This window comes from Lycorma delicatula, chromosome 11 (genome assembly GCF_047948215.1).
Source record: "Lycorma delicatula isolate Av1 chromosome 11, ASM4794821v1, whole genome shotgun sequence".
In the NCBI taxonomy this organism is placed as follows: domain Eukaryota; kingdom Metazoa; phylum Arthropoda; class Insecta; order Hemiptera; family Fulgoridae; genus Lycorma; species Lycorma delicatula.
Window position 1 is genome coordinate 6653540 of NC_134465.1, and position 22483 is coordinate 6676022.

General features: G+C 29.3%; 1 protein-coding gene across 2 annotated transcripts in view; it reads left to right on the forward strand.

Moving 5' to 3' along the window:
- Positions 1 to 13402, forward strand: part of LOC142332001 (uncharacterized) — a 279107-nt gene extending 265705 nt beyond the window's left edge. For both annotated transcript variants that reach the window (XM_075378056.1, XM_075378057.1), the window contains 4 exons: positions 2193 to 2219; positions 5562 to 5684; positions 9520 to 9630; positions 13275 to 13402. In XM_075378056.1, the coding sequence (XP_075234171.1) occupies positions 2193 to 2219; positions 5562 to 5684; positions 9520 to 9582 (213 nt within the window). In that variant the 3' untranslated portion in view covers positions 9583 to 9630; positions 13275 to 13402. The remainder of the gene's footprint in view (positions 1 to 2192; positions 2220 to 5561; positions 5685 to 9519; positions 9631 to 13274) is intronic.
- Positions 13403 to 22483: the final 9081 nt, after the last annotated feature.

Sequence of the window (22483 nt, forward strand, 5' to 3'; positions counted from 1 at the left end):
ATTTAGGAACTGATTCTAGAGCTTGAAATAAGGAAAAACGTTCATACAAGCCTATGTCCAATAATGCTAGGTTATGTTATGGCTAACAAAAACTTTGTCCGGATTTCTGTTCCCCTGGTGAAATGAAATACTGGTTTTCTTACAGAAATTATTAAGGCATTTATAGGAGGGTAAACTTGGGTTTTTGATCTGAAAATTTGATTAAAATAGGGTCCCAGAACTGTATTTCACCTAGTTTTCATGATACCCAACATAAAACAGAAAAATTCAGTGACAAAAAAGACTTCTTTTAAGTTTGAAGTACAATAATTTTATTAAATTATTAGATTTTATTATCAAAAATTGTAGATAATTTAATTCTGAAAGATGTAATAAAGTAAATGAAAAACAAAAAAAAATCAAATTTTATTATTAAAAATAAAACTTAAAAATGTAATGAATTTAAAAAAATTAAAAGCAGCTGTTTTTAGTATAATAAATTTAGACCTTTGAAAAACTAAAATACATTTAATTTACTGTTCAGACAAATAGTCACTGTTATACTGTATTAATTTACAATAAGTGCTACAAAATTCCAAGATTGACACTGATGCACTTTTCAACTTATTTCCTTTCATTTTATGTCGCCAATCTAATAATATCTTCACATTCCTTGATGAGGGCAGCAGAAGATTGAGAATGTGATCAGTTCATCATGTCTGTGTAGTTTTGGCTTGTATTCCTAGCATTTCACTCATCCCCATAAACAGTCTTCTAATGGAGTAAGGTCCAGCGATCTAGGTGGCTAATTTATTGACTATCTACACCCAATCCATTTACCAATAAATTTTTCATCTAAAAATTGTCTTACTTCATTTGTGAAATGCGTTTGTGCTCCATCAAGTTGATAGCACATTTCAATTCTTTTCATTAATGAGACATTTTTAAGTGCTGTAAGAAATTAATTGTTTAATAATTCCAGATAATTTCTCCCCGAGACACGTTTTTCTAGTATTGAAAGGGCCTATTAATTAGTTGTCAATCATGGATATCACTGAATAGTCACTGAAAATCATTGCTGGAAATTTGTCAGTTTTCTTCAGTTATGTAAAACCACTGATGTGAATACTGTGTTTATACCATTATGGGTAAAAATAGCTTTGTTTGAAAATAGTATGAGCAGAATTAAGTGGTAATTATTGTTAACCTGTTGACAAAACTGCAATTGTCTGGCATGGTCACTAAGTTGGAACATGATAAGGACATGATCATATAATGTCCTTCATACTATACTTTGTGGATGTTGAGTTTTATAGAAATTCTTCACATGCTTGTTGTAGGATTAAGCTGTATCACCTGAAAAATGTTTTCCCTTTCATCACCATACTGGCTGATGTTCACTGTTAAGTTCTGTTTTTAAAATTGATTTTTTTTTTCATTGGCTTTATTACATATTTTTCTCATAATTAAATTATCTACAAGTTTTTATAATAAAATTTATGCATTTATTAGTCATTCAACAAAGTTATTGTACTTAAAACCTAAAAAAAAAATGTTTTCCATCATCTAATTTTTCTGTTTCATGTTGTATATCATGAAAATTATGGGAGATACAATTCTGGGGTCTATTTTATTCGATTTTTAGATCATAAAACATAAGAAACAATCAAGTTTACCCCTTATATAACATCTTAAAAATTTAATATGACTTCATTTTACTGGGGGATTTTTAGTTACTGGAGGAACTAAAATCCAGCTTTAACTCATTAGCAAAGCGTTTTCATATATATTTGTATGGACTTTCTTCTTTACTTCAAGCTTTAAAATCAGTTCACATATTATTTCCCTTTCCTCCTGAATCAGCCTGTACATAATGATAATTTTTATTTAAGTATAAAATAGCAACTGTTATAAAAAGAACTTGAAAATCCAGAAGACACTCAGATCTTCAATCGCTATAATGAAGGAATAGTTGCTGGTCCATTTGGATCTTAATGTTTTTAATTCAGTTCTGAGAAAGAAAAAGTTAGGCTAAAGAATAAACTAAAAAATTTTTTATCATTAAAACTGAAAAGTGGTGGCGATTCATCCTGTTCTCACTTATTTACTTTTATTTTTACATATCTTTTTACATTTTAATCTATAATTTTTTTTTATAAAAGTTAGAATTTTTTAATAATATTTTAACATTGAATTCTGTTCTTTTTTTTCAGTGTTTGAAGAAAATATATTTTAATGTTGTAAGTATTGAATTTTTTTAAATTATAAATTAAATATTTTTCTAACTGAGTATGGAAAGGTGTAGAAAAACTAACACTAAATTAAAAGTGTAGTAAACTAACAAAATTAAAAATAATGATTCCTATCCTTTACATAGAGGTAACGTGTGTTATGACATTACATTTGATCATTTCATTGGTGTATTGTTAAACACTTCTAAGTACCATCAACTTCTATAGTTGTTAGCTATTAATAAATGTCAACAGCATGCATTTTTTGGAAAGAGTATTTGATAACCACAATTCTTAGCTACTCAAACAATAATCTAACAAACCTGTTTTATTGAGGAAGGCTTTGGCCTTTAGCATTTTACCTTATTATTCCCTGATCATATGTTCAGTATTAATTTTATAAACTGTATCTAATTACCTTCTTTTTTTAATAAATTAATACTATTACAAATCTGTATGTTTATTGTATTCATTGTTTATAATCTGTAAATATTTTTAATATTATTTTTTATTGTGTATATTTTGTTAATAACAATGAATTTTATTACATAATTAATGTTTTTCATTTATAATACAAGAGTTGTTTGACAACTTACAATAGAACTTTTACAAGTTCTCAGCTTGACACAGAAATGGCACAAGTATGACCAAATTATTTATAAAAGCACTAGTATAAATTTTCAAAATTGACACTTTATATAAAAATACTATATAGATTCTTCGGTTGTGTTGGAATCATCTTTAGTAGTGCAATATAAACAAAATAAACATTTTTTAACATTAATAAGCTATCAGTATTTTTTAAATACGGAAAGGAGAACATGTAGCTTCTGTGAAGATGTACATATTACTATATTACTGCGGGCAAGGTTGAAGAAAAGTTTCTGGAAGATAGGGCAAGTGTTGGTTGGGGGGAGGTGTTTATATATAAATTGGTGAAAGTTGTTAAACTAGGAAGTGAGGTGATTACATTCATTTAAATTTGTATAATACAAAAAAGTAAACAATTATATTCAAGCATATCTGTATAGGTAAAATTTATAACCATAATCAAACTAAAGTCTTGATAGCACTTGTTTATTATAACCTAAAGGTATTAACTCAATTATTTCAGAATGTTTAGATTTATTTAAACGTGATTACACTAAATTTCTCAGAAATTTTATAACAAAAGATGAAATGTAGATTTACCATTACATACCAATGAACAAATAGTAAGTGGGAGCAGGTGAAAGTGTGCCAAAAAAGGTGAAAATAGTCCATCTGCAGAAAATGCTATGACTTCAGTTTATTTGGGTTCTCATAGACTAAAATTGATTCTTATAGAATAACTGGAAAAAGGTTGGACCATCAAAGTTGGGTATTATGGTTTTCACTACTAGATCGATTGAAGGGTGCTCTTCAGGCTAAATGTCTACAGTTGGTCACAAAGAAAGTGTTCGTTCATAGCAGTAATATGTCTGTATACATGTCTCAGGTTGTTGCTGTAAAACTCCACGAGCTGCACCTTGAAGTACTTTTACATGTGCTGAAATCACCGGATTTGGCCCCCCCCCCAGTGATTATTTTTTCTTCCTAAACCTGAAGAAATGATTCATTGGATGAAGATTCACTTCTAATGATGAGGTTAAAGCCAAGGCAACCACTTATTTTGCAGATTTAGGAAAATCACATTATATTAAGGAGTTGGAAAGTCATGGATCTAAATACGAGAGATATCTGTAGAGTAAAGACTGCTGGAAAGTTTCTCTCCTTAAGGATGGTGAACCTTTGTTGTTCATGGTCACACAAATAATGTATATACTGCATTGTTGTCTGTAAGTTATTGCGTTGTAGTATCTTTGATTACGTGAGAGTTATTACATTATAAAATTAATAGGAAAATCTATGTTGCTGACTGTGAGATATGTGGAGTCATACATTTTTTAAAACATCAAAACGTTAAGCCGGCTGAAATTCATAGGCAGTTGGTTTCTGTGTATGATGATAATATAATGAATGAAAGAAAAATCCAAAAATGATGTAAAAGGTTTAGAAATTACAGAATTAATGTGCACGATGAACAACATTTGGGGAGGCCCTCGATAATCACCAAGGATTTGTTGAAACGCATGGATGATGAAATCAGAAAAGATCATCGCTCAATGATTTCCGACCTGGTCGTTCTTTTTCCTGATGTTTCAAGAGTTGTTATTGGTTGCACTGTTCATGACCATGTAGACTTCAGAAAGGTTTGTGCATGTTGGGTGCCACACGTCTTAAAGGAACATCACAAACAAATCTGAATGGGATCTGCTTTGGAATTATTGATGCGCTACACAGAAAAAGGCGATGAGTTCCTTAATTTTATTGTTACCGGCAATGAAACATAGATTTTTTTATTACACACCAAAGAGAAAATAACAGTCAAGTGAATGGCATCATCCTCAATCACCAACCAGACTGAAAAAGGTCAAACCACAGCCATTTGGACACAGTCTTTTGGGATCGGTTTAGCATACTGCTGATTGATTTCATGCCACGTTGAATGACTATAAATGCAGAAGCCTACTGCGAATCTCTACCTAAGTTAAGATGCACCATTCAAAATCGGTGGTGTGGGCAGCTGACTGACAGTGTCGTCCTGCTGCACGTCCACATGTTGCTGGTCCAACACGTGATTTTCTGCGAACATTTGGATGGGAAATTTACATCACCCACCATGTAATCCAAACTTATTTCCTTCTGATAACCATTTGTTTGGGAAATTGAAAGAATTTTTGAGCAGTAAGCAATTTGCGGGTGACAGTGAACTTAAAAATACTTTTAATTAGTGGCTAAATGGACTGGCAGCAGAAGAATACGATGAGGGTTTATTGAAGCTGGTGTATCGCTACGATAAATGTCTTAATTCAAGTGGCGATTAAGAGACTTATTAAAGACATTTATTAAGACATTAATTCAAGTGCCAATTATATAGAGAAGTATTATAAGGTATGTAGTTTAAGGGAAATAAAAAATATTTATAAAGTTTTCAGAATAATTTTTTTTACAATGAAACTGTCTTTACTTTAGAGATAACCTCTCATATATCAAATTACAAGTTGATTACACTGAAAAGTAAAAAATATTTCTGAAAAATCTTGGTTTTTCATTGTCAGGCTGAGAACTTTCCTTTATATGTTGTTAAATTTAAAACATTTTGTGCTTTGACAACTTTTTTTTATCTTTTTGTTTGTAACATATTTCACATGTTTTCATTGTCTCTGATTATGAGTGTTTAAATGAACCCATTAATCATGATAAGCAAGGTACAATTATATTATATTTTATTTTAATGCTTGTTTATGATGCGGTCTGTTTTTTTTCCAGAATGAAAATCAAAGACTTGTTACTCCCAGTTTTGTTAGTTCAGAGTACAAAATATCTACAACTGAATACTGCAAAACATCCAGTTACTCTGAAACTTCCAGCTCTTCATCTAAAACTACAACAGTCAGTTTTTTTTAATTTTATTCCTTCTATAACATAATATTATTACATAATATTATTACATAATATTAATAACCACAGGGTTACACTCTCTAATAGTTACTAAATGATAGATGAATTTTGTAACACGTGAAAAATGGCATGCCCAACCAGGATTCAAACCTATGATCTTCAGATGAAAGGCCAAGACATTAGCTCTGCCACAGAGATCGGCAAAGTGGTAGCTACATAAATGTAAAGAGTATATAAATAAAAAAATTTTTTATATATATATGTATAATTTTTAGTTTAATCTATTTAAAATCCTACACAGTAATATGATATTGGTTAGCTAAACCACATACACGCATATTCATTCTTTTTTAACATATCATTTTAACTTTTAATTAATATTTTTATTATTTGACACCATTTTTTTTATATATGGAATTTTTAACTTCTAACTTTAACTTTTAATTTTGATTTTAAATGTTTAATTTTAAATTTAAAAGGAAAAAAAATTTATTTTAATTCATTTTGATTTGAATTGATTTTAAAGCATATATCCAAAGGTTTAACAAATCGTGTTTTATAAGATTTTATTTTGTTAATGTGTATTTATAATATGTAATTTTACTTGAACAATTAAAAGATTGGATCAGCTGAAGATGCGAGAAAATCATGAAAGTACTCTTGTGTATATATAATGATATAAGGTAAGTGTCATCCTACCTAATTTAATTTTATTCTGTACTTGATGGATCAAGTTATTTATTTACATTTGTATAATAGTACAGAGGAATATGAGTCTTAAAATTGACTTTTAAAAGATATATATATATATATATATATATATAAAACATAGAGAGAGAATGCAAAAAGATGAAAGATAAGGTTATACTTTATTTTCTACACCTTAATTATTAGTATAACCATACAAGATAAATCAATATTTTTATTTTGGGCAAAATTTATCTTATGGTAGTTTCCCAAAGAACAAAACTTCACATGTAAATATGTAATCATGCCTGTAATACACCGTAATTTTTGTTTTAAAATCATTGATGATGAGATATGCCATTACATTAGCTTTTTTACACTATTAATGAATGAATCAAGTTTTTTTTTTTTTTAATTAAAATTTTGTTATATCAAATTTTTATTTAAAAATTAAATGGCAAAGAATGGCCATTAAATTTTATAAAGAATAGAACACCTTGGCTTTACACATTACGCACCTCACCCATAAAGTTTAGTTTTTTATACAATTTATAAACAGAAAACAAAAGATTTAAGGAAGATTTAAGGAAAAAAATACCTCTGATCAGGACAGTTTATCAGTTTTTAATCTATTCCGGACTAGATGTTCTACTACCCTGTAGTAGAATAATTTTCATACAACTACAGCATCATATGAATATTTGGCAAACTGCAGATACAATCTTATATTTAGTCAGATACTTTTTTATCTTACACTTTCTACACCAGAGTTCTGCTCTAATAAACTACTCAACTTTGTTTTTAAGTTAGATATTCATGAAAATATTTAAAATTATATTAATTGTCTGCTTAGTGTAAAATTAGTTTGATTGATATATCACCTATGTTTGTCTTTTATAATTTGTGGATTTCAATTTTTGCTTTACTTTTAAATTTATTATTTAATTATATAATAAACTTATTTTAGGTCTAAACCAGTATGTTTTTATAAATGATAATAATTTAGATTGGTGGTTGAATATAATTGAAACCGATAGTGATTAAATTGTTGATACCAAAGAATTAATAGAAGATCCGAATAAATAAATAGTTGAAATAAAAAAGCAGAATATAAGTGACCTCATTTCTAATAAAAAAATAAGACAAAATCATTGCTGAAGTAGTATATAGTAAAAGAAACCCAAATGAAATAAAAATTTCATTTGAAGATATTGTTCAGCTGGCTGGGGAAAAAAAAAAATGTGAAAGACTTGTAAAGCACACCTGTTAAAAGCAAAATAGGTTTCACATTTACCTGATGACATTTACCCAAATTTCTTTGAAATTACCTCTTTATTCATTTGGTTCATAAATTTTAGCTGGTATAACTTAAAAACTAATCAATCTCACACCTTTAAAATATTATTTATTGGGTATTAGAATACTCTTAAAATAAACATTATTGTTAACATTACATATATATGAAGTGCTACCTAAGAGTTTGGGGAATTTAAATTTCACGCGCGAACCATTGCTGGTACGACCTGCTGCCGCTAGATGTGGCTAACAGTACTCTTTGTGAAGCAGTGTTCCAACAGCTGTGATGGTGAGAGGCTGCATTGTTGACTTTCGTACGGTTGTGTAACATTGTGTTTTACTGCTTCAGCGAAGTTCTAAATGGCAGATTTTAAAGAGCAAAGAACCTGCATCAAATTTGGTTCATGCTTAAAAAACTGGTGCATAAACCCATCGCATGCTTGTGGAAGCATTTGGTGACAATGCTGTGAGTAAAAAAGTAAAACTTTTTTGTAGTACAAACGATTCAAAGTTGGACAAACAGTCTATGACGATGACCGTTCATGAAGACCATCAACAAGCGCAACACCGGAAACCATCGCGAAAGTGCGAGAGGCTATTGTTGCAGATAGTAGACAAACAATCCATGATGTTTGTGCAATCGTACAAATGTCATATGGGTCTGTGCAACGCATCTTGTCGGACAATTTTAATATGAGACGCATTGCTTCAAAATTCGTACTGAGACTGTTGCACAGCAACCAGAAACAAAATTGCATAGCTGTCTGTAGTGAATTGAAAAATTCAGAAAGAGATGACCCTAACTTCACTCCAACATCATAACCGGTGATGAGACATGGGTGTACGGGTATGATCTTGAAACTAAGCAGCAGTCGTTGCAGTGGAAGTTGCCAAGTTCACCATGGCCAATAAAAGCATGCCAAGTTCGCAGCAATGTGAAGTCCATGAGCGCCAATGTGATTGTTTTTTCGTCATCAAAGACATTATCCATAAGGAATTTGTTCCCCTTGATCCAACTGTCAATGGGATGTTCTACTGTGAAGTTTTGAAGCAGTTACGTGAAAGCATTAGGCGCAAACGTTCAGATCTGTGGAGTAACAACAGCTGGATTCTGCACCATGACAACATGCCTGCGCACACATCGTTAGCCGTTCAGAATTTCTTGGCTTCCAAAAAGACGGTAGTGATTCCCCAACCACCCTATTCACCTGACCTTGCCCTGTTCTACTTTTTTCTCTTTCCGAAAATAAAATTTCAATTGAAAGGCTGTTGTTTTAACACAATTGAGGAGATTCAGGAAGAAACACAGAACTTGCTTCAAACACTTACACCTGCAGACTTCCAGGGATGCGTGGAATCATGGGAAAAACGCTGGGATCACTCTATCAATGCCCAAGGAGATTACTTTGAAGGAGACAGTGGAAATTATAATTTATGGTAAGCTATTTTATCTTTTGGGTAGCACCTCGTATTTTATCTATGTATATTTTTCAATACATTTATATATAAAGAAAAAGCTAAACTGTTGTTGAAATATATTGAAAAACAAGAAAACATTTAAAAAGATTTTATTTAAAACTAGTTTTAGATTATAAGTAGACAGCCTTTTAACATTTTCTTGTTTTCCAGTTTATTTTACTAATAATACACTCAAGGTAAGAATTCAGATAAAAAACTTAAGTCAAAATAAAACTGAACTAATAAAAATACTGTTGATGAAAAAGATTTCAAATTAATTTAATAACATTGTCTACAAAAGTCTAAATTTTACTTTAACAGTTAAATGTGAAAATTATGTTTTTAATTAATTTGTTTTCTTAATTGTTTCCTCTTTGCTTTACAGTCCACGGGTAAAAGCAGCAGCAGCAGCAGCAGCAGCAGCAGTGAAAGTGATGAAGATAAATAAAAAAAAATTGTATGAAATTTATTTTAAATCTTATCAAATAATGCTTAAGTAAGTTTTTGTAATCTTTATCTGATTATTTATCTTTATTATTTATTTTCTATTATTTATCTTTATTCTATAATATCTAATATCTATTATTATTATTATTTATCTTTATCTGAAATTTTTTTTGGTTATTTTTCAATTTATCGTAGAAGCTAACACGGTCTTGCAGCCTATTTTTAGTATTTCTCTTCACTTTATATTCTACATGGCTCTATATTTTAATATTCCCAAAGTGTTTTAAAGAATGCTTATGATAGTAATTTTTTTCTTTATCAAGACAGTATTAATAATGGAAGCCTTTCAAAATAATTTTTAATTTGGCTAATATTAGATAAGGTGAGTTGCAGATTATTTATGTGATCTTGAAGGAGGAAAATGTCAATCATCTGGGACACCCCAGTTGTGCCTTAAATAATCTAACCAGATGTAGCCACTGATTATAATTTTGGTCATCTTTCTTCATCTGAATATTTTTTCCTTGCAATGTTATGCTGTATGTAGGTAAAAAAAACAAAAAAACAATAAAAACATAACAATAGATAACTTCATGACAATTATAATTCATCTTTGCTACTTTGTAATTAGGTAATACTCAATCCCGATTAATAGCTATCCATTAATCTTAAGAATCTGCAATAAATGTCAGTTAAACTATACGGATGCACATATTACCCATTACTTTAGCACTTAATGAAATCAGTCCAAGTTTTGAATTTTCCTTATTATTTAACACTTACGTAGTCGTATGCTTTCTCCTGTTGACATTAAACCAAGATAGCAGGGCAGACATCCCAACATAACTACATTTAGTATCATCAACCGTAATTCTAATCTCCCCTAACCAATAATTAATTGAATTTCCACGACTTGTCAACACATGTGTCAGCAGGCTGCAGAATTAATATTGTGTCAAAATTACTCAATAAATTCAAGAATTAGTGGCCCTGTGTTTGTGTGAGTATGTACAGGCAGATTGCCAGTATGTAATAGCCATCAGTTTTCTTCTAGTATTTTCTTTTACTTTCCCAGTCAGTACGTATAAAAAAGAAAGGTATTACTATTTTATAAAATCTTGTTAATTATTTGATCTTGATTGATATCTTGTTATACTGTCGTTAATAAAATCTAACTTTCATATTAACACAAGGAGATAAAAAATGAGTGTAATAAATTTCACGGAAAAATTATCTATATAGAATGGTTGTAGTACTAATTTCATCAACTTATGTAAGTAGTATATAATTAAAAACTTGATTAATATAATAGCTTGATAACTTCACAGAAGTTATCAACCTATTCAACTCTACAGGGTGGTCATCCCCTTTCCACATAAAAGGGAAATAAATGTAAATAGTTTATTTAATATCTTTATAAAACTTATTTTAAATTACATCTGTACGTGACCCTCCACTATCTAGTCACAATTTTATCAGTTGCTAGCTGTATTTAAACATTCTCTTTCATATTGAAGGATCAAAATCATATAAACATTTTGGCAGCAGTTTTCATCTCACCAACATTTCTTAGTTTCAAATGGGAGATTTTTTTTTATTCTCCAAAAGGGGTTGTCACAGGTTGTTAAATCTGGATTTCTAGGTATCACTGAATTTTGGAGCTGCTCTTGGATCCAATACCCTTAAAAATGTTCATTTAAAAAGTTTCTTACGGACTGACTGATCATAAGGAGCTGAAGTTCCATCTTGCTGTAAAATGGCAGTTAATTCCATAATGGCAATTTTAAACTGAGGAATAAAATAATTTTCAAGTATTCAAGGTATGAAATGATAAGATTCATTTCAAATATCGCTGCCCATATATGTGTTACAGGTGGTTGTGATTTCCTCATAAACTGTGGGATTTTATTTACACTAAAATTTCATATTCAGAGATCTATTGCTCAGGTAAATGGCACACTCATCAGAGAAGAAAATTGGTTTTTGTGATTGAACATCGGGAAAATACCTTAGAAGAGTTTTGTAACTAGTTTCTCTTACAGCAATGTGCCGGTTGAAAAGCTCACTAACCTGAACCGAGTTAAGGATCCAAGATCTTTTTTAATTTTTTTCTAAACTTGAATATGGAATATCTAGTTCTAAAGAATTTTATTTGGTCTACTTAAGAATAGATCATAAACATGATTCCTCAACAATATTGGAGCTATTCAATCATCTGGAAGGATGTCCAGACCATTTCAAATCAAGGACCAGGTACAAAAAAGCTTTATTCTGTACTTTCAGGTGTTACTACTGATGGAGCTTCTTTACCAAGATGCTGTGAAGCTTTCTAATCATAATTTTCAATGGCATTTTTTACATTCATCCACCCAAACGCTAGTAACAAGTCTTTCTTCAATTACATTCGCCCTTGTATCTGCATTTTAATTTAACACTGCACAAATCAAAATTCTCACTAAATATATGAAATTAACATCAACTTCTAACGACGTGGCACTTTGTTAAGTGAATGAAAGCAGCTTACTAACCTTTACAATAAGCTGATGAAATACAGTATTACCAAACAGTATGTTATATCATGGAAAGTGACCTTCTGGTCAATCTATAGAATGTCTTTGTTTTTTTATATAGATGTCCTAATACAATTTCTGGAGAAAGTAATTTTTATAAAAATAATTTACTCTAGCATTTAAACAGAAGTATAAATAAAACAGTGTGTGCATATTATGAAATATGTGGTATTTGTAGAAGAATTGCGCAAGAATTGCGCAAGAATTGCGCAAGAACTACATAAACATATTTATATTGAAACAGTTAAGATATTTAAAAGTAAATCTTGTGTGCAAGTATGTACATCTGAAAATAGTAACTGTAAATTATTAAATGTGGTAGAATACTTAAATAAAATAAAACTAATATATCATAACAAGAAATAACTAAACCGTTTGAAATTAATGCTCGACAATCAAAATATATATATCTTTTTAAATAATTAATATTCTATTTATAATTGCATAAGACCCTCTTGGAATCTTTTTATGAATTTTCTCTTCATTTGTTGTCATAGGATAGATTTGAAGATATCCATTTTTTGTAATCTTTGATATACATTGATCTTGAGAATTATTGCTTACACAAACAAGATTTTGTCAGTCATATTCTTATTCTTAGGAATGATTGATAACCAGCAAGTTCAAAAAACATATTGCTGACATTTAAAAGTTGTACTTATTTTCAATAATTAAAATGTTGAACAATTTGTATTTTCTCTGGTAAGAATAAACACCTTATACTGAAGGTTAGTTCTTTTTGATTCATATACTAAACTGAATTTTTGTAGTGAAATTGACTTGGATACGTCCCAAAATGTATAGGTTAGGGATAGCATAGAAATTATTTTTCCCCACAAAACATAATTTATACAAATGCAGTGTTGGTCATATTAACTGTAAGAAGTATGTTCTATGCATGTGAGTATTCATGACATAAATAACCATGAATGGAAACACCTCAAAAGAATTATCTTCAAGAATGTTAGTTTGCTTAAGTTGTTACTATTTATAGAACAATAAATTCAGTAGAGTTTATTACTTTTATCTCTTTGATATAACAGCTAAATATTTAATAATTTAACACATTTATTATGTATACATTTTCTTACTCTGTATTTTGTTTTGTTTTTGTTTTTTTCAGATTGTCATAACTTATACTTCCTGGAACGTATAAAATTTTTTTTTTTAAATTAGTCTTCTATTGTGTGAGTGTGTGTGTTGTTAGAATTAAAATAAGCATTGAAAAATAATAAGTTGTTAATAATTTCATTCATGGTCTTTTAAATATCCCTTTTTAATCTTTACTTTAATTTTTTTTCTCCATATGTAACTTTTTTATTGATTACTGTAATTAATTCTTGGTTGAAATGATAGAGTTCCTTCGGTAATAAATATATCACACAATTAATATACCACAATCATCAGTTGGTACAAAATTCTACAATTACAAATAAAAACAAAAACGAAATATTTGATGTAATTGTAGAATTTTGTATTGACTGATGATGCAGGATTCCACAAAGTTCAACCACAGTGGTCCGTATGTTGATGAATTATTTGAATTTTCAGATAATTATTACAAATGATAACCAGGCAAAAACTATATTCAAATTCTATAAATTGCAACTGTAGGTTTTAAACTTGTGTTTGGAATGCAAAATAATAAATACGTAAATATGCAATTATTAATATTAAAAACCCTAATAATTATTTACGTATTAAAAAAGCAAAAGAATTATGTGAAAAATTTAGAATAAAACGAAATTAAAAAGCCTTATAAGGACAAGGTTTTTGTTAATAATACTTTACATTTACATTTACAAATACTAAAGTAGTTGGAATCTTCAGTTTATATGTGTACATAACAAATTAACTGATTTTGAAAAAAGAAATAAAATAAAGCTTTTGACGAGAAATAAATCAATTAAGGAATTTTTAAACAATAAGTGTCACAATGCAATACAAAGCTTATATCATGGAAATAATAATAAACCTAATTTTCATAACAGTTATTTTAATAGACTTCAAAAACAAGATACATGATTAGATAACAATTTAAAGAACTTTACTAATATATATATTTTGATAATAAAAAAAATTATAGTCTCAAATGCTTCGAATTTAATTTAAATTATTGTACATTTATAATACAATTAAAAATATCACAGTTGATACAGAATATAATATTGAAAGATTGGATTTTTTGAATAAGAATCAAATAAGAAATGTAATTAGTCATATAATTAATAAAATAACAAAATTTCAGGTTATTAAACCAAAAAAATAAGTTTAATGATAATAACCTAATAGTGAAATCAAATAAGACTAATACACCAATTGTTATGTATAAAAATACAAAGTACAAAGAAATAGTACAAAGAACTTATGGATAATTACATTGAAAAAAATTATTTTAAAGTAATAAAAGATCCAACAAACATATATTTAAAAATTGTAAAAGATTTAATTTCTAAATATAAACCAATATTTAATTATAATAAATTAGGTTATGCCACAAAATTATATCCATGTACCATCACCTCCAAAACTTACTGGATTACCAAAATTATATAACATAAATATTCGTATAAGACCATTAATAAATTTTAAAATAGGACCTGAATATTTTATAGCTAAAATTCGTAGAATAAAAATGAACTTGAATATAATTACTTATTAATTATTTATAATTATTTATTTACTTATTATGAAGTAAATAAATAAGTTAAATTGTATGAAAGCTAATTCTTACACTAAAATGGTAAGTTATGACATCACAAACATGTACCCTATCATACCAGTTGATAAAACAGTAGAAATAATAAAAAAACAATTTGAAGGAAATCCTTGAGTATACAAATGTTCTGATCGCCAATGTAAGGAATATATTTCTCCAAAATCTTTTCCAATACAAGAAAAAATGTTATTCACAAACAAAAGGTTGAGCTATGGGTTCACCAATTTCTGCGATTATGTCTGAAATTTTTATACAAAATTTTGAAAGTATTATAATTAATGGTAAATGGGTACACACCAAGTGCTATTATTGATGATATGATGATATTTTGGTCATGTATGAATGGCATTTGATTATTTTGAATAAACTTAATAATTATAATGATAATTTAAAATTTACATGTGCAATGGAAAAAAAAACAGAAAAATAATACATTCTTTAGAAATTGTGACGATTGAAATAAACAAAAGCAATGTTATAGAAACATAAGTTTATACAAAACCCATGATGAATAGCATTACAATACATGTAAATTTTAATCACCCGTGGTCACAAAAAATTGGTACATATAAAAACCTGATTTTTAGAGCTTTACATTATATATAGAACAATGAAAACAAACATAAGAAGGAACTGGATGTAATAAAAAAAGCAGTAGTATTTAATGGTTTTGATGTTGAAATTATTGAATAGAAATATATATATAAAGCAGAGAATTAAGTACCATGATAGTTTTACACAATTGCAACAAGAAAACAGATTATTAATATTTTTTTTTAGAATACAATTATACAAATAAGACAATAGAAAAAAATTACTAATGTTTATGATAAAAATAAATATAAAAAAAGCTTACAAACCATATTTTAAAGAATTTAAGAAATAATAATATTAAAAGTGATGGAGACAATTTAAGGCGAATATATAAAATGAAATGTAATAAAAATTATATTGATAAAACATTATAATGCTTACAAAAACAGAAAGAGATGTATGTCTAATATGGCCGATCGTCTGTTTCTATGTAAGCATAGTGCATAGTATTACTGATAATAAAAATTTTGGAAATTTTTAACTACAAAAAAAGAATGGGTGGGTATACCCGAAAAATATTATATTTATAAATTTAAATAAAAGTATGAGTTGATTAATGAACAGATCATTTTTGGAGATGATGCTTTAATTAGAGGGCTTAGTCGGTTGTGACAATTGGCAACAGTGTTTACCAATGTAGTTACATGACATTTTATATATTATCATTAAATTTGTAGTGAGTTTTTTGGTTGTTAGGGTTTATGTTTTCTAGATTTTTAAGTTTTTATTTCGTTTTTGTTTGATGTAATTGTAGAATTTTGTACCAACTGATGATGCTGTATCCCGCGAAAGTCGACTTTTGGCATTAGTTTTTCTGTTACTCTGTGTTTGGTGGTTAATTTTTTATTTGAGGTTAATTGGCACAGTGGTCAGTATGTAGATGAATATTTTAATTTTCAGAAAGATATATCTGTACACACACACAACATAGAATAACATTCATCAGTACATTCCATCCAGTATTAAAAATATTAACCAAAATCTTTTATTCATTAGTGCATAGATTACTACAAACACAAATTGTTACTAGCATATACAAGGCGTGTACTTATAAAAGTACTGACAAAAAAGAGTTTCAGAGGTCATTATAGACAAATTCAAACAAAAAACAGGATAAACAATATTATTATATCTACTATAGTGCTGTTTCCCATTCATCTAAACCATTTCGTAACACCAATAATACATGTACTATAAGAGTTAAGGATAAACAGTTTTACAAAGTGGAATGTACACGGTGTGTTTAAAAAGTAACAAGAATTTTTGTTTTTTGCAAAGAATTTTATTTATTCGTCTACATTAATGTTACCTTCAAAATAATCCCAATTCGATATTATATACTTATGTCAACGCCTTTACCAATCCCCAAAACACTTCTGGAACTCGATCTTTGGAATAGTGGTTAGCTCTTTCAGCTATTCGGTTTTAATCTCATCTGTGCTAGTAAAACGACGGCCCTTTAAAGTTCTTTTTATTTTTGGGAATAGAAAAAAGTCACGGGCCTATGCCTGGCGAATATGGCGCTGGATTACCATTAAAGTGTTGTTTTTGGCAAAAAATTAACGAACACAACGAAGTGTGAGCAGGCGCATTATCGTAGTGCAAAAGCCATGAATTGTTCGCACAAATCCTGGCGTCTTTTCGGATTACTTCACGCAAACGGCGTTGAATTTGTAGGTAATATTCCTTATTGATCGTAGACCTTGTGGCAAGAACTCGTGATGCTCTATGCCGTTAAAATCGAAGAACACTGTGAGCATAACCTTCACATTCGACCGTACTTGTCGAGCTTTTTTCGGGCTTGGTGATCCAAAATGCCTCCACTGGGACGATTGAGCCTTATTTTCGACATATCCGTAAACCTATGTTTCATCACCTGTTATGTCACGTTGCAGTAGTTCTGCATCGTTGTTGACTTCATTTAGCGACTCCTGAGCATCTTCCATTCGCCGCTGTTTTTGTTCGAAATTTAACAATTTTGGAATAAATTTTGCTGTCACACGTTTCATACCCAAAACACCCGAAAAAATTTCATGGCATGAGCCAGTTGATATTCCAGAATCATCAGCGACTTCTCGATTGTGATTCGGCGATCATTCATAAACATTTATTTCACTTTTCCACGTTTTCATCGGTTGTTGTTATGCTGGGTCGTTCGCAGTCTTCAACTTATTCACGACATTTATAGATCGCTTATACCACTCGTAAACCCTTGCTTACTGATAGCAGACCCACCAAAACCATTATTTAACTTTTTAAAAACATTGATGCACTTTATTTCATTGTTATAATAACAATTAATACAAATTCTGTGATCCATTATTTATACAAAAAAAAAAAATCGCCCATCTACCAAAACACGCATTATCCTTTTGACAGGTGACAACAGACCAACACCCAATATAGCTAAAATGTACAGATACTTTTCAGACATATTTAGCAATACAACAAAAATATCCAAAGAATCTGACTAATACAACCCACAAAATTTCAAATTCTCATTACTTTTTGAACACACCTCATGTAGTACTGCTTTCTACGCAATAAGTATATTATCTATACTGCATTACCACTATCAACTTAACAATAACAAATACACAACATACTAATATTTATTATTGTTACATGGCAGGTTTGTAGCATTTAGCTTTTCATCCACAAGAGAAAAGAAAGAGAGATCAGACCCTTGGAAAAAAGATGAGATTTTTAGTCAGGTTTTTAAGATGCGAGGTGAAAACTGTTTTGAGATAATGTTGATTATCCTCCCACTCCTAACTCTTATTCACTTAAACTTCGGAATTTTAAGTAACTGGAAATTGTTTGACATAAATAAAAATTATATTAAAAATTCAGTTCAGTTTCTCAGACTGATGGAATTCTATGATTTATTAAAGAGTGGTATGGACGGGTTTCTAAATAAATATTGTTGTATATTTTTATAAGGGGTGAAATTTTTATCAAAATTAATTGTTTTTAAAAATTTTACTTATTTCAAGCTCAATTTCTTATTAACATTTTAAAAGTTCTCTTTTTATTACAAATTTCCATTGTTCAAGCTTTCTAAACTGTACATTTTTTGCTGCAACCCGGTTCTTCACCCATAACCATATCATCTCAATGGGATTCAAATTGTGATGATATGAGGATGGCATAAAACAGGGAATCCGTCTTCCTCCAATATCTTATATATCTTTTATGTTTTCAGATGATCTTTATTATTTTTTTTTAATTTTCTCATACAACTGGACTCATCAAATTTTCATGGAATGATAAGCTGTTAGTCTGCAGCCAGTCAATCATTGATTGTTTTGTTGATGCTGAATTCAGTGCTTGGCCTTCTTCAGCATTTTGATAAGAAGCATTTAAAATAATAAGACTGTTTATTGGCAAATTAGGCATTAATTTTTCTCTTATCCACTTTAAAAACATGTTGCAGTTCATCTGAGAATGATAATCAGCTGAGGAGGATTTGGCTTTCCATATTGTCAAGCAGTTGGCAATGAATACCATTTCAGTATCGGTGTGGATAATTATTATCCTTTCTCCTTTTGAAATTGGCACAGCAAAACACTTGGTGCATTTGAAGGCTGCCAACATTTCTGTTGACAATGAGAACTTACAATATAGGTCTCATCGACGTAGATGATTTATCTTCCTTCAACTCGATCTAAGTCTTCAACTCGATCTAAGTCTTCAACTTTATTTAAATACACAAACCGTTTGTATTGAATATCATGTTTTTCAATAAGAATTGCCCTGTTATTTCTGATTCTCTTCCGTTTGAAGTCAATGTTTAACAAAATAAGAGTAAGCTACGAGCTAAAGCTAGAGTAATTACGAGTAAGCTACTTGTTTGCCCATTAAATACCCCATTATTTTTTAGTATCACGGTAAATTTCCGTAGAGAAAGCAAGCAGCCCTCGTAAAAGTAAAATTTTAACACTTTACGTCTTATGGCATTCTGATCAAAACTGTCTGGGTTTGTTACCTCCAAAGAGAAATAAATTTTTTCTTTAGCTATTTCACCAGTAATTTGTTAAACTGTTATTTTTGAGACTCCTGTGGCAGACGCAACACATTCTACAACTTTTTGGGGATCACTAACAAACATTCCAACTGCAGCTTCTCCTGCCACATAATTAAAAACATTGGGTACAATTTCTTTCCCTTTTTCCACATAAATTAGATATAATATGCAAAATAATAAAATCAATTCATATCGTAAGAACAGAGCCGACAAAAATTTAGTAATTTAACAAGAAAAAGTTACTTTTAAAATTTCACTTAAGACTAACTACTTTCAAGGATTGAAACTTAAAGAACATTATAATCGGACGATAACCCTATACTCTTTGGATAGACACAATTAACTGGACAAGTTTTAACTGCAAATACAGTATAAATTAGAACAGAATCATTTACAGAAACAAGTTAGTCTCTGAATGAATCCAGAACTGTTCGTATAAGTAGAGATTCAATGTTTCATTTGAATGTTTAGATTGCCACATCGTTCAGTTATTACTTACACAAACCTGAATAAAGAAATTTTTCTTACATATGACTCATAGCCTAGGCTAGCATACAGTTGTTTGCCATTCTCAGAACAAAGGACAAAGAGCGTAGCATAAACTGTAGACATCATTCTTGTGCGTGTTTGGCTTGGATATTTTATACAATTATAAAATATAAATAAATACATTTACGCCTAAACATTAATTAGTAACAGCCAATTAGTGCTTAATATTGCATAACACACCTATTTCAGTATCTAATAAAGAAATAATTAATTTAATAATATATAGACTCAGAATTAAATAAATAACTAATAAATATAAGAGGTGAATTTGTTCATTGATTGGAATAAATAGTAGTCGTGTATACATACTGTAATCAAGTGGTATTATAAACCAGTGTTCGTTAGGCAGCAATATATGAAGCTATGTTGTTCATCAGATCTGTGTCAATTTGGCTTGGACAAGCTATACCTACACTTTGCTGGTAATATTTAAAAAATTTATTGCCGGATAAACTTAATGATTAAATAATTAAATAAAAACTAGTGCATAAATGAATAATTGTTAATCAAAAAATAAAGCTTAACTCATTCATTAGTTAATTATGTTATGAAGGTTTTTAACAAGAGTCCATAAGAAATATAAATGAAATATATTTTTTTTTTTACAAAATTATCAATTTTTAAATCATTTGTTCAAAATGATTCCCATTTTCCTATAAACTGTAATAGTCTTTGTTGAAATTCACATCTTACGTTTATATAAAGTTTCTTTAGTTACATCCTTACATCCTCTTATAATTTTATTTTCCAACTCTTGTATGTTACCACGAATTTCTTTATAAATTATTGATTTTAAATGACCCCACAAAAAAAAACTCCAGTGGTGTAAGATCAGTAGATCTTGCTGGCCACTCAACTGTTTCTCTTCTACCTATTCAATGCCTAGGAAATATTTGGTCCAACCATTGTCGAACTGGAAGTGAACAGTGAGCAGGTATAACATCTTGCTGAAAGTGAAGCTTGTCTTTGTTAAGTAGCATTTTTCCATTGTCATCTAACTGATTTTCTAAGGCATGAACTACTATTAGCGGGTGAATAACTTCATCCAGCATCTGCAATTACTTTTTACCTGTCAATTTCCCATCGATAAATATTGGACCAATTATGTTATCACCGTAAATCCCAGCCGTCACATTTATTTTTTCAGGATGCTGCATGTTTCCAACAATGAAAACATGAGTATTTACATTGCTCTAGTATCAGCAGTTATGTTTATTAACAAAACCAGAAAGAAGGTCAATTCATTAGAAAAATAAATATTTTTCATAAACATTGGATTGGCATCTTAATTGAATCATTTCTTCGCAGAATTCAGCAGCTGGATTTTATAAGGGAAAAATTTATTCAGTTTTAATGTAGTGTAAAAAAAAACCATAAGAAACCTCAGATTCACAAGATATTTTACGAATTGAGCTCAGAGGATTTGCTATTACAGAACTGCGCGGCGGGAGTGACGCTTGTATCAGCGCTTACATATACTGTCCTCCAGCTGACATCTGAGTTGCTACTGTTGTCGTCCGCCGATATTAAAATATGCATATATGTGGTAACAATATAACGGTATAGTGTACTCGTATGTTACAATATATACAACACACATCATACATACACTACTAATATCATATTAATTTTTCACCACGCACAGACGGCTTCCTTTCTTGTGACCTTTACTTTGCCACATTCCTGATATTGTGGTGCTACCTTTCATTGATCTTTTTAGCGCCCGTCTTGGCCGCAATTAAAGCATTGCCTTGGTGTAATCCGGGCCTGTACACCTGGCAGCTGCAAAAAACCAAACAATTTGGTTTTGGATTTTTTCTTAAGTCCTCATCGAGAGCTTTTCAACGATATATCATACTTATTTTCATCGGTTCCAACAAAATACAAAATTTTATTTTTTTTTTTGTAAATATCTTTATTAATAATTATTAACCCGTGATTATTAACATATTTTTAGAAATAAAAATAAAAGCATAAGTTATTAACGAAATAAAGTTTTATGTACTTTTAAAAATGTGTAACACATGTAATGGATTTGGTTAAATATCTGATTATTTAATATGAATTTAAAACTGTAATTTAGAATCGTATTATTTTTGGATTTAGTTTAATTATATTTAATTTTTCTGGAATTTCTGTTTAACTTCATCTACCTTAACTAATACGAATTATTTTTTATGTGCCTTATAATCTCTTTCATGAAGTGCTGTTAACAACAAATTATAAATAATATTTGTATATACACATTTGTAATGAAATTCAAAAATAAAAATTAAATAAATAAGAGATATATATCACTTTTTCTTTAGAGTTTGGTAGATCTAAAAAATAATTTCTATTTTTATATAGAAAAATAAATTCTTTTTTTACGGATAAAACAATATAACCGTAATATATCAACAGATAATAGTGTTGATAATATGATATGATGAATATGATAATA